This window comes from Trematomus bernacchii, unplaced genomic scaffold (genome assembly GCF_902827165.1).
Source record: "Trematomus bernacchii unplaced genomic scaffold, fTreBer1.1, whole genome shotgun sequence".
NCBI classification, from domain to species: Eukaryota; Metazoa; Chordata; class Actinopteri; order Perciformes; family Nototheniidae; genus Trematomus; species Trematomus bernacchii.
The window spans coordinates 138,039-151,912 of record NW_022987561.1 but is presented as its reverse complement, the minus strand read 5'-3'; the positions used below and the strand labels follow the sequence as shown (position 1 = coordinate 151,912).

The 13,874-nt window shown below is 39.4% G+C and overlaps 1 protein-coding gene across 1 annotated transcript; it reads left to right on the top strand.

Moving 5' to 3' along the window:
• Positions 1 to 451: 451 nt before the first annotated feature.
• LOC117477408 (oxysterol-binding protein-related protein 11-like) lies at positions 452 to 13,567 on the top strand. The gene is made up of 13 exons (XM_034124067.1): positions 452 to 856; positions 1,175 to 1,243; positions 1,504 to 1,679; positions 1,887 to 1,966; positions 2,568 to 2,753; positions 4,148 to 4,346; positions 5,223 to 5,365; positions 6,067 to 6,207; positions 7,637 to 8,078; positions 8,622 to 8,808; positions 8,880 to 9,062; positions 10,653 to 10,806; positions 11,926 to 13,567. The coding sequence occupies exons 1-13, from the start codon at positions 741 to 743 to the stop codon at positions 11,980 to 11,982; spliced, it is 2,133 nt and encodes a 710-aa protein (XP_033979958.1). The 5' UTR covers positions 452 to 740; the 3' UTR covers positions 11,983 to 13,567.
• Positions 13,568 to 13,874: the final 307 nt, after the last annotated feature.

Here is a 13,874-nt window from a genome sequence, read left to right as displayed (position 1 = left end):
GACTGGACATATGGGAACCTGCCCATCATATCTTCCGGTCAAGATACCTTTCAAAACAATGTTTATTGATGTATTAAACATATGTAAAACTACTACCTAAGTTATGCTGAGGAAGAACATTTTATAGTATTATAACCATTCTCCTGCAACTAGTTAACTCCTCAAATCACTAATTTAATTAATCGGAAACCAAAGTAATACAATTTAAGGAAATTATATATATTTTTTGTACTGAAATCTCTGATTTAATATCCTTTTATTTATTTGCTCGTTTTTTATTTTATTTATGATCTAATTGTCCTTCAATATTCTCATGATATACTCTTCTTGAGTCTTAAATAACTGTTTCACATGTATGCACTGTTTTTGTTTACCTGAATGTTTTATACTCTTGTCAATAAAGAAAAAAAATCGATACACGGAAGTTCGAGCTGTAGTCACATGACTGCTTTCCTGCCAGGCAGTAAATATCAGGCGACCTAGCATACACAGGCTAACTGACTACTCCCTGAATTAGCGCAATTGAAAATGTTTTATCTTTCGTTTTTCAACTTACCCAGTTAACAGCGTCTGTCGGGTGTGTGGCGGTGTTAATAAGCGATGAACTGGTTGCTTGTGTTATAAGGTTGTACTTAATTAAATCTGTAGTGACTTAGTGTAGCTAGCTTAGCTAGCTTCCCAGGTTAGCTTAACGCTACAAGCTGAGTTAGCGTCTGAAGGGGGCTTCGTTGCTTGTGACTATGCAAGGGGAAACCACGGCTATACGAATTACGGAAAATGAAGGAAAGCTGGATGTATTACCCCAGAACAGGACCCCAAGCTCGGGGAGAGCAAGTGCCAAAAGCTGGCAGTATAGGTGGGTGTCTGTTTATCCTGTCATACATTTAAACCTTCTGATTCAAGGCGTATTTTCTATCGAGCAAGTTTGTAATAATACACAATGTTCCGTTTTTTTTTTATTATCATGTGTTTTCACTGTGCAATGTGTGGCCGATTTGCTCTTAAATTAATGATTAGGAATTAAATGTGCTTTCTAATCTGACAGGTAACATTGACATCAGATTGCCCTTTGAGCAAATCTGTCAACGCTGTGTGATTAATGTGTGCATGCACCTATGGGTGTGTCCAAGTATCTGAAGTGTCCATTGTCTCCTTTTTGCTTGATAACCTCCAGTGACCACATGGAGAATATCGATGGCTACTTGATGAAATACACAAACCTTGTAACAGGGTGGCAATACAGGTGAGTTTTATATCTGTGTTTTAATATGACACCAAACTAAACAGTATGTTGTCACAACCACTTTCAGACAAGTTCCTTCCTGTAATCCAATCCGCCAATCTGGTTGTACGTGGACTGACATTGTCTTTGTGTACCAGTTGTACAGTTGTTCATGCATACAAGTGTATCTGAAAGTATTTAGTAGAAAAAACAAGCACAAATCTTTGATGTTGACAAAGCGACATTGTTTCACTGAAATATCGTTAAAATCACAAATGCAGGTTCTTCGTCTTAAACAATGAGGTGGGCTTGCTGGAGTACTTTGTCAATGAACAGTCGAGACCCCAGAAGCCCCGGGGTATGCTCCCCCTGGCAGGGGCCGTCATCTCCCCCAGCGATGAGGACTCGCATACCTTCACCGTCAACGCCATCAGCGGGGAGCAGTACAAACTCAGGGGTGGGTACCTAATGCACATTTAACAGTCTTATGTCTGATCGTTGCTAATTCTTTTACGTCTTACTGTCATCACCATCCATCATACAGTATTGATCTGGATGTTTTCCATTAGCTGCTCCTAGATGCAGAAGCACGCTGAAATTGATGCTGAGTAAGATGCATCGCAGAGTAACGTTAACATGGTTTGGCTTTTTGTGTGTCTCTCAGCCACCGATGCCAAAGAGAGACAGCACTGGGTGAGCCGTCTGCAGATCTGCACCCAGCACCACACAGAGGCCATGGGGAAGGTAAGATCGTGTGCAAATAATAAAAGAGGAGGCACACAAATACATGAAGATTGTATTTAAATGACTGGGGACTGTATTTAGAATAGATGTCAGTCAATGCAACGGTGTATAATATCCATTTAAGGTTTGGATAAACATAACAATTTCAGGATGTGAGCTGGACATTCTTCAGTTTCATGTTTTACTTCCTCAAATGCAATGAAGCAATTGAGCAAAGTGAGATATAAAAAAAGAACTACCCCTAAAATGCAATTATTGTGTGTCAGCACAGTAGTAACTCATATTGAGATATATTGATCTACCATTAAAACGTGCAACTTTCTCCGGTATTTCTAAATCCAACGGGCCAATGAAATGGCTCAATCTAATCAAAAATGCATACATTATTGCCAACCTGGTTTGAAAGCCCATATCTCATCCTTTGGTCTCGTGATTCCTGTAGGTGTTTTGGGAATGTCTATCACAGGAGAACCAATCAGAGCCATAGGGCTAAATTACACTAGAACTAAAAACACAGAAGTCTTTAAGCAGTGGTTAAAAATATTCAGGAGCTGAATGAATTTGGTTTTAAATGATCAGATGAACAATTTGCATTGCACAGACTAACCCCCCGCCCAAGTCCCGGAGCTACTCCATGGCGTCTCAGGGCAGCGGCAGCTCACCGATGTCCGTGCGGCGGCCCAGCCAAAACCCCGCGTCGTTGTTCAGCTGGCAGGCCAACAAGGGCTCGTCGCTGTACTCCAGCAAGAGGTCTCTGCTGCCGGACCACCTGATGGAGGCCCGAGAGGTACTGCTGCCACACTCAGTCTCCTACTACTGTTAACATTTAAAATTATTAATATCATCCCAAATCTGCCATTATTTCGTGTTGTAATCACAATGTTAATTTCATTATAGTATCTAACATTTTAATCTATTTGATATGAAATGCCTATTCTATGCTAATTTTATGTCTCTCTTTACTGGTAACTTTATTCTATGTGATATCAATTATCCAATCCATCCAATCCAACTTTATTTATATAGCACATTTAAAAACAAAAGAGTTGACCAAAGTGCTGTACATATATAAAAAAGCAGCATAAATACATTTAGACAAAACCGATGGGACAAAAAAAAACTAATGTAAAACCATCCTTATAGCCACAGACTGAAAACCCTCATACACGATGTAAAAACATTTAAAACACAACAAAAAAGAAAACCCCAATTTAGAAAACATGGACTGATACGTCTTATACGTGGTCTGCAAAAGCACGGGAGAACAAGTAGGTTTTTAAACGAGATTTAAAAACAGGCAAAGTGGGAGCAAGTCTGATCAATTATCTGTGTCAATTCTCTACTGTAAGGCACTTTGGACTCTTGTATGAAAGGTGCTATCCAAATAAAGCTTATTATGCTTTGAGACATCAGGACCAGCGTTAAACTTTGCCATTAGCACATAAACTGTATTTTTGCAACATTTATCACACATATGCTTTACAACTCTGTGCTTCATTTTTACTTTGCTTCCAAACGTTGAATATCAGTTTCCTTGACTACCAATCATTTGTATAATATTCGTCCCTAAAACATATGAGTACATCCATATTCCTGCCATGGTCGACAAGATATGTAGTGGTTAATTTAAACTAATTACAGTAGGATTTAGTTGCTTCAGATGTATTTAGTGTCTCTCGTGTTCCCTTTGACCCATTTGTGTGATGGTCATTGTCCACAAGAGGGTGCTGTTGTTTCTAATAACAGCAGCACGGCTCAGTTTGAATCAATCATGTGTTTGTTTTTATAAGCTCCCTCGGGACAATATATACAGTATTTGTCCCATGTACTAATAAGCAAAAGAGTTCGATAAAGGTACTCGATTTCAAATGTTTGTGCTGATCTATGAATAAGACCCTTACCTTACTTACAATTGTAGAATAGCTGATTCAAAAACTAATGAATAATTGAGTTGTACTAATGTCTGTTTGTTGTAGCTTCTACACAATGGTTACACTTTTTTAGTGAGAGGAAAAAAGAAGATGTGTAAGGGGACATTGGCACAAGTGCACAGATTAAAAAAGGAAAACAATTTTAAAATATATATATATATATATATATATATATATATATATATATATATATACATGTACATGTTTTTTCACCCTGAATAACTAAACAACCCACATCATCCGCCTCCAGATGATGACCCAGGCGCAGGGCCAGCACAGAGAGGTGATCCAGAGCATCGAGGGTCTGCCCGCGACCCCCGGGTTCTCCCCTCTAGACCAGGATCTGCTGATGCTCAAGGCCACCTCCATGGCAACCATGAACTGTCTCAACGAGTGCCTGCACATCCTGCACCTGCAGCAGGTGGCCAGACTGAGGGGCTCCCTGGGAGGTGAGTGGAGTGGGGGGGAGGAGGGGGTGTATACATTGTGTGATGGTGCCTGTTCCTGTTTTGTCTTTGAATCTATCATTGAGAACAACTTAATGTATGCATAGCAAGAGTGTTTCTGCTATTACACTAAGCAGAAGTGTCTTTTTCTTCCAAATAAAGCTGCCCCTGTGCTGACGACAAATCTTAGCCTTGAACATGCAGCCCTGCTTCCAATCTAACAGTTTGCCGGACAGTGGAATTATTTTTGCATTATTGATAGGGAGCTGTACCTATTCTTACCACCTGTCTCGGAGGTAATGAGATCTCAGATGGTTAAAACGTCTATCGGCAACACTTTGTTGACAGAATACAGTTCTTTATCTGCTTCATATTAAAAAAATATACATTCTAGGGTATTGTTTTGCTGAAGTATCAACTCTTTCCAGATTTAAAAAAGGGGGAAATGACCTGCTTTTGCCCCACTTTTTCACTGCAGATCTGATTACCCGATGTATATTTGATTAGGCCAGTGCAGCAGCCAATCAGATTAAGCTGTCCGAACGACACACACAGTGAATTTGAACGAGATCTCCCCACCGTTAACATACATAAAATAATGCCCAGGGCCATACCGGGAGGTTGTAGCCAATCAGAGGCAAGGGATGTTTCCTGTCGGTAGGGGCCGAAAGTACCTGATACCTGGCCTGTCGGGGGGGTTAGGTTACACTCTGTTGGTGTAGGGCTGCCGCTTAAGGAAGAGCCATCTGTCCAGTCAGCAGCCAGGCAGCCGTGGGGTGTTTAGTGGCGATTGTAGAGCTACGCCTGTGTCAGGGGGACTTGCAAAGGGAGGGGGGGGATAGCACCACGAGTACCTTTTAAACCTGACTCCCATGGCAGGACCCACCATCGAGTGGCTGGAGCCCAAGCTGCCCGACATCCTGAAGAACGGCAGCTCTCTGGACAGCTTAACCGCGGGGGAGGGCCAGCTGGAGGGGGGCGGCCTGGAGCTCAGCAGCCCAGACTCCTGCAGCTTCTCTGGGGTAAGGACATGACACCCTCTCCCCTAAGAAGTTGATCTGACTTCAGTTATTTCCCCTTTAGGCTTTCTGAGTTTTTTAAAGGTCTCCTATCATGTCTTTTATACATAAAAATGTGTCCCCGGTGTGTCAGGGAACTCACAAAGCGTCAGAAAACAAAACCCGCTCTCTTTTCCTCCGTACCCACATCTCTAAAAACGGGGGTGCAACGGAGCTGATCCAGATTTGCTGCCGATATGACGTAATATCTGAAATGTGGGCTGGCTTTACGCCCACGGCCCTATCAGAAACGTTGCTATCAGAAACAATGCGCGACGTGTTTTGGAAGTAATATGGTCTGTGTTTACATTAGCAAGCATCGCTAACTCAGAGCTAACCTGTACTGGAGAGAGTATGTGTCAAAAAGCAGGAAAAAAAGAAAGGAACTCACCTTGTGGTAAACCCGTAAGAGAAAAAGCATTTGAGCTCCATACTGTTTCAGAAATAATCCTTGATGTGTATTACTATTTTGAGCAAAACACATCATAGACATGTTTTTTATATATTTGTATATATCTGAGACTCATAATATATGCCTAAAAATAGTATGAAAGGACATCTTTAAGTGACGTCTCCCATGTCATAAACACTAACTTATTATCAACCTCTGCTGAGACATTCGTGTAGGTTGTTGCTTAAATCAGCCCCCCCCTTCCGTGTCTCAGGAACAGGAGGACATTGACGCAGAGGATGAGGCGGAGGACTCTTTCACGGATAAGGAGGAGGACCTGGGTGCTGTGGAGGAGGAGCGCAGCGTCATCCTACACCTGCTGTCCCAGCTGAAGCTCGGCATGGACCTCACAAGGGTAGGTCCAGTTCCATGTAGCTCCGAGAGGCTAAACAACCCCCCTTCCAACACATCTTGACAAAACAAGACTAATGGGATATGTTATAGGGCTGCTCAATTAATCATATTTTAATCGCAATTACGATTTTGGCTTGCAACGATTATGAAAACCACATTATCGAAATAAAACGATTATTTTATTATTTTAATGTAGTTATTTATTTATTTAAAAAAAAAAAAATTGTATTGGTTTTTCAGTTGAATTATACTTAAAGTTCAGGTTAATCAACTGTTAAAAACATACTGTTCAATTTTTTTTTCAATAAATGGATGTTTTCAAAGTAAATGGATAATCGTTTTTAATAATCATGATATCAATTATTGACCCAAATAATCGAGATTATGATTTTTGCCATAATCGAGCAGCCCTAATATGTTATCATGTTTTATATAGTATAACAGATAGTAAGTGACATTTCTATAGACTAGTCCAGAAAAAAAATGTTGGTTACGCCCTACTATTTAGCTGAAAGTCAGTTCAAATTTAAAGCTTAAAAAAGCATTTAGTTTATCTGAATTGAAAAGGTTCATAGTAGCCCAAAATAAATACATTCAGGTCATGTTTGTGTTTCAATATTCTGATACTTTGATTTGTAATGACCTCTCAGGCTGAAGTAAGCACTTCCTGCTTTGTAATTACTGCTCCTGGACACTCGGACACTCTATCTTCCAGGGTCGGTTTGTTCTAGTATTTGGATAGCCTCCTCTTGGGTTTCTGATTTATCGCAGTTATCTGGTGAAATCATGGCTCAGGTGGACATCTAGTAGACGCTGTGACCTCAGGGTCATGTCGAGTGTACGTCAGCCGCTCCATTTACCCATGGTGAATGATCTGATAACGCACCAAATGGAAAAGAAAATAGCATCTAAGCACTACCTAAGATTTAGGAAGACAACCAGGGGACAATAGCGTTGGCAAGGAATCCTGTTAACAGACAGAGATGCAAGCATGTTGACATTAAGTATCATTTTCTGAGGTCAACTGTGGAAGAGGGAAAAACAAGTTTGGTTTATTGTCCAACAGACCAGATGGTGACAGATGTGATGACAACCAGCACCAAAGTTCAAGTTTGCAAAGTTTATGTTTGGAGAGTAATCATTTCTGTAAGGTAGAGAACCTTATCATATTTTTTTGTTTAAAGACCACAAGGTGATATCAAGTGGGGTTGTTAACATTCATGTAAATCTGGTATCAATTTGCATTGTAGTTTTGTTGTGCATGGCTGACAGCCAATAACATGTAAGGTTAAAGTGCATGTATAAATAAAGCCACGCCTCCAATGTGAGGGTCCGTTGAACGAAGTACTGCTGTCTCAGACGCTATATTTTCCTCTGCAACACTTGATTGTTTTATCTGGGTGCTAACAAATACATGTCTCTCCTCCCAGGTGGTCCTCCCCACCTTCATCCTGGAGAAGCGCTCTCTCCTGGAGATGTACGCTGACTTCATGTCCCACCCGGACCTGTTTGTGACCATCACCGACGGCAACAGCCCGGAGGACCGCATGGTGCGCTTCGTAGAGTATTACCTCACCTCCTTCCACGAGGGCCGCAAGGGGGCCATCGCCAAGAAGCCCTACAACCCCATCATCGGGGAGAGCTTCCACTGTTCCTGGAGGGTCCCCAGGGAGCCCTCGCAGGTGGGGCCCGACCCTGCCACCCCCCAGGACCCCTACCAAGTGCGCTTTGTGGCTGAGCAGGTGTCCCACCACCCCCCTGTGTCCGGCTTCTACGCTGAGTGCCAGGAGAGGCGGATGTGTGTGAACACGCACGTGTGGACAAAGAGCAAGTTCATGGGGATGTCCATCGGGGTGTCCATGATAGGGGAAGGTAAGCCAGCACTATCTCATTAGATCACCCAGAAATAAAGAGCCTGGCTCACATTCTATGGATGTGCACGACTAGTAAAATAAAGTTTGTACCCTCGCCAGAAGTCAAATAAATACTAGTCCTTAAACTCTTACTAAAAATAGCTATTAAATAACTTGATACACTGAAATGCCTTCCTTGTCAAAGCATCTGTCGACTACAATTGTTAATGCTAATTTCAAATGGTGGTTATAATATATTAGGCCTTTCTCCAACTCATATGATTTTGTCAAATAACTGATTTGTTGATTTGAGTTTTTGCATGATGAGATGTGCGCATTAGTTTCTTGGAAATAAGACAAAAACAACAACTCCACCAAAGAAATAATAGAATTATAAATTAATTTTTAAATGTATTCTTGGCTAAGTAATATAAGAACCTATATGGCTATCAAGGTATCAGGTACAGCTCATTAATTATGGCCAACAGAATGGATGGTAATGAACAAATTAGTTGAGGAATGAGTTGTTTCTTGATTTAATTTGTATCTGTTATCCTCCCAGGTTGTCTGTATTTGCTGGAGCACGATGAAGAGTACACCTTCACGCTGCCTTGTGCCTATGCCCGCTCCATCCTCACTGTCCCCTGGGTGGAGCTGGGTGGCAAAGTCAACATCAACTGCGCCAAGTCGGGGTACTCTGCAATCATCACCTTCCAGACCAAACCCTTTTACGGTGGCAAATTACACAAGTGAGTTCCTCCTGGGGTTTCTTCTTACAACGCCTGGTGTCCCTGTGTCTAATTGTCCCGTCTGAACACAGGGTAACGGCGGAGGTGAAGCACAACATCACCAACGCGGTGGTGTGTCGTGTGCAGGGCGAGTGGAACGGGGCTCTGGAGTTCAGCTACACCAGCGGAGAGACCAAGACGCTGGACGTCACCAAGCTGCCCGTCACCAAGAAGAGCGTCCGGCCCGTGGAAAAGCAGGGGCCCACTGAGTCCAGGTCAGAAAAAAGAGGGTGGATTTGTTGCGTTTTTAAGTTTTAACGTTTAAATCTATCATAAAAGCAGTGAAATATGTCAGCAGAGAAGTACACACATCCTTTACTCAAGTAGAAGTACAGATACTGGTGTTTAAAAATACTCTGGTGAAAGTAGAAGTACTGACTAAACTTCTTTACTCAAGTAGAAGTAAAGCTTTGAAATGTACTTCAGTAAAAAGTACCCATAACTACCATCTGTTTTAAAGAGTACCTGACCTCCCTTTATATGAATAGAACAATAATGTCATTGTTAGCTAATGAATGTTTCCATGCTGAACAACGGCAACATGACAACGTTTTCATTGGTCCCTCTTCTTTAGAGAAGACCAGGAAATGATGGATACACGGATCGTGTTCAAATCAATAGGCACGCAATGACTCTAAATAATAATGATCACGCCACCAAACACACATTCAAACTAAAGGAACCAGCCTGTTTGGAAAATGTAAGAAGTAGAAAGTACAGGTATTTGTGTTCAAAATGTAAGAAGTAGAAAGTACAGGTATTTGTGTTCAACATGTAGAAAGTACAGGTATTTGTGTTCAACATGTAAGAAGTAGAAAGTACAGGTATTTGTGTTCAACATGTAAGAAGTAGAAAGTACAGGTATTTGTGTTCAACATGTAGAAAGTACAGGTATTTGTGTTCAACATGTAAGAAGTAGAAAGTACAGGTATTTGTGTTCATAATGTAAGAAGTAGAAAGTACAGGTATTTGTGTTCAACATGTAGAAAGTACAGGTATTTGTGTTCAACATGTAAGAAGTAGAAAGTACAGGTATTTGTGTTCATAATGTAAGAAGTAGAAAGTACAGGTATTTGTGTTCAACATGTAGAAAGTACAGGTATTTGTGTTCATAATGTAAGAAGTAGAAAGTACAGGTATTTGTGTTCAACATGTAGAAAGTACAGGTATTTGTGTTCAAAATGTAAGAAGTAGAAAGTACAGGTATTTGTGTTCAACATGTAGAAAGTACAGGTATTTGTGTTCAAAAATGTAAGAAGTCAAAGTAAAAAGTCGTCAGAAAAATAAGTAGTGGAGTAAAGTACTGATACCAGAAAAATGTACTTAAGTACAGTAACAAAGTATTTGTACTCCACTACTTCCCACCTCTGGCAGTAAGAAGTATAAATCCAGACTACAGCTTATTGTGTAAAACATTCAACAGATAGATATCATCATAAAACTCCCCGGGTAAATACGCAAATAAAGCGGTAACTTCTAACATTTGTGCTAAACTTTCTGGAACATAAATGCGCCCGTCGGACGTACCCAATTTCAAAGTATCAGAATTAGGGTTTTTCATAGAAGGAACTACAGATCTCCATAAATCAGAAAACACTTTTAATAACAGCCAGTAAAAAAAAAAGATTCCATGTAAAAATAGTTATTTAAATGCTTTAAAAATCAGGCTATGAATATGGCCTCTTAAGATTGACAAATCTACAGAGAAAAAAAAAAAAATCTTTTTTATTTTGAATGTTATGCATTAAAAACACGTTATGCAAGCACATTCTTCTCACTCATTTTAACGGTTTCCCTGCCTCCAGGCGTCTCTGGCAGCACGTGACAGAGTCTTTACGGCTGAAGGACATCGAGAAAGCCACGGAGCACAAGAGGATCCTGGAGGAGAGGCAGAGGACGGAGGAGAGACACCGCGCTGAGACGGAGACAGCATGGAGGACCAGATACTTTGACAGAGAGGTGAGCAGGAGACACTAAATAGATAAATCTCCTTCAGCATCATTTCTGTCTCCAACTGGTCAATTGTCCAAGAATCAGCATCACTCAGCGCAGGAAGTTTGGTTATTATTTATGTATTCATCTCCCAAAATACATTCAGTATTTTCTTCTTTGTCGTCTGCAAATCTGAATTTTTAACTCGAACCCTAAATAAATGATAAGATGAATGACTATTGGATTAAACAATCATGCTAGCTAGCTGCAGAAAATGAAGACCTTAGGCATTAAGATAAGATAAGAAGTACTTTGAAGCAGCATAAAAGGACATGGCATTGTACATTACAAATTAAAAGACTAGGAATAAACATTCCAAAATGTAAACATATTGGTGTTTTGGAGAGTTTTAATATGTATTCTGATAAATGTACTTAAATAAAAATGTAGTTAGTAACCTAATCCAAATAACATAATATAACTTCCATTACTTTTGGTTAACCTTAAAGTAGGGCTGCTCGATTATTAAAAACAATTATCCATTTACTTTGAAAACATCCATTTATTGAAAAAAAAAATGTGAACAGTATGTTTTTAACAGTTGATTACCCTGAACTTCAAGTAAAATTCAACTGAAAAACCAATACAAAAAAATAATCGTTTTATTTCGATTATGTTTTCACAATCGTTGCGAGCCAAAATCGTAATTGTGATTAATTGAGCAGCCCTACCTTAAAGCAAAAAGGCTGAAATATTAGCATTATTTTGTGTGTAAAGCAGAAAAAGGAAACACACTCAATGTATTGACACATTAGCAGACGTTATCACATGGACATTGCCCCGGTTTGACCTTTATTATGTTTGCAGGTTTACTAGGAATTGGGTTTTGTTTTTAGGATGCATCTCGCCCAAAAAAAAAAATGAACTTGAAAGGGCTAATCATTGTTACTAATCTAGTCTGCTTTACAAACTAAATGATGTCCAATTTACACCCAGTAAAAGCTCCTAATGTAAGAGGCGTTATTCTTTATTTTGAAAGGTATTTAACAATTTTAGTATTTTGACTAAATGTATCTGTAATCTGATAACGTCTTTGTTTCCTGTAACTGGTACATAAATAATAATATATCTCTTCTTCTCCTCCAGGGTGAAGGCTGGGTCTACCACAAACCACTTTGGAAAAACTCTGCATTCAAAACCTAGTTTCTTCAGTCTGTATCTTGGATGTTGATATTGTAGATTAAAGAATGTGTGAGTGTGTGTGTGTGTGTGTGTGAGTGTGAGTGAGTGAGTGTGTCTGCACTGACCAACAGATGAATGCAACAGAAGGACAGTAAAGACAGCATGGAAGCTTCTGGATTCTCATGATTTTCAGGACAAGCTCTTCTACTCCTGATCAGCTGTTTTTTTTATAATCCAATGTCAATGGAAACATACTCTTGTACAGATAACAGTTCTCTATTTCCAAGGCCTTAACATAGTCTGTTTTCTGCTGGTTCTTTTTCTTTTTTCAAGCTTTCGTATCACACTTTAAAAGTACTTCCTTTCCTATAAAAAGATATCCAACATAACGAAAACTAATTGGAATACTGCCTGGTAAGTAATGCTGTGAAATGTTGTAATTGAGTGTACTGGAATGTAGAGGAATATTTGATCGCTATTTAAACGTACTTAACATCCATGACTAAATGAGCAATCAGACATTTTTAGGTACTACCTTTGAGAGTTTAACAGTTAAAAGCTTCTTCATCTGGGCTGTGGCGTGTAGTATCATTACATTTGATTTACTGTGACTACCAACCCATTAAATGTCATTAAACTGATGCAGTGTTGTGTAATCCACACAATAATGGGACATTTATAAGTTACTCCTTTGCGCAAATAAGAAATGTTAAATGTGAAGTTAGTTCAAACACATCACTCACACTTTTTCAGAGCCTTTTACCCCCGAAAACTGTCGAACATACTGAAAACATAAATCACTTTCTTTCAGTATATTTTCATGCGCACAATCTCTAGTCCAATAAATAGTCCAGCACTTTTCCTCCAGTCTTTATGCTAAGCTAAGCTACCTGTAGCTTCATATTGAAGGGAGTGGTATCGATATTCTTATCCAACTCTCTGCAAGAATTAAGAAACCGTCTTTCCAACTCCAATTTCCGTCTCTAAGCATTGGGATGTTTAAGACAAGACAAAGAATGCAATTTACAACAGGATCAGGTACTCCATGTGACGAGTAAACTGAGCTTTATGGGTAAAATTGGTTGCCTTTTTATCGTGATTATGATTCAATGTATTCACACTACAATTTCTTCAATTTGGTTTCAAACTGGTAAAGATGTGCATATAATGATATTGGTGTATTGATTAATGCACTGCTTGAATGGCTGACAAATAACCACATTTTAAATAATGATTGATCACATGTGAATGCAACTCAATATTCCCCCTCCCCATGATTCACCTCTTTCTCCTTGTCTTGTCCTGTGCTTTTGCTGTATGGAATCAGGTTTGTGCCATTAAGAGTTTAAGAGAAAAAAACTAACTCAGTCACGCAAAATAAATGTATAACTTGCAAACAAATAATTTGTGAAATCATCAAAACTATTTCGTCTTTTTTATAATATGTATTTTTGTTTGCAGTTCTCTGCTTGATCTTAATGGCACAAACCTGATTCCATACAATTAGGGCTGTAAAATGATTTTAAGATATATGTTTGACAAAAAAGGAGAAAAAAAAGCCGTAAAAAAATTGTTTTCTGAGAATAAAGATATATGAGAACAAGTACCCTGATAATTGAAAAGCTGTTTTTTTCCGGGAAATCAAAGCGAAAATGTTAGGTCCGGAATGTCACCAGGCACATTTACTCAAGCAGTTTCACGTGTACTTAAAGTAATATTCTTTCATTTTTCCATTCGCTGCTGCTTTACACTACTAGTTCTAGATTTCAGAGGGATATAGGAAGATCAAAAGTCATGTCCATGTACAATGAAAGAAGGACAGATAGCGGATTTACTGTCTTCAGTCAATGCAAAAAGCCTAAGTAAAATAAATAAATACAGCGAACTCACCACAACACCAATCCAGTACAGAG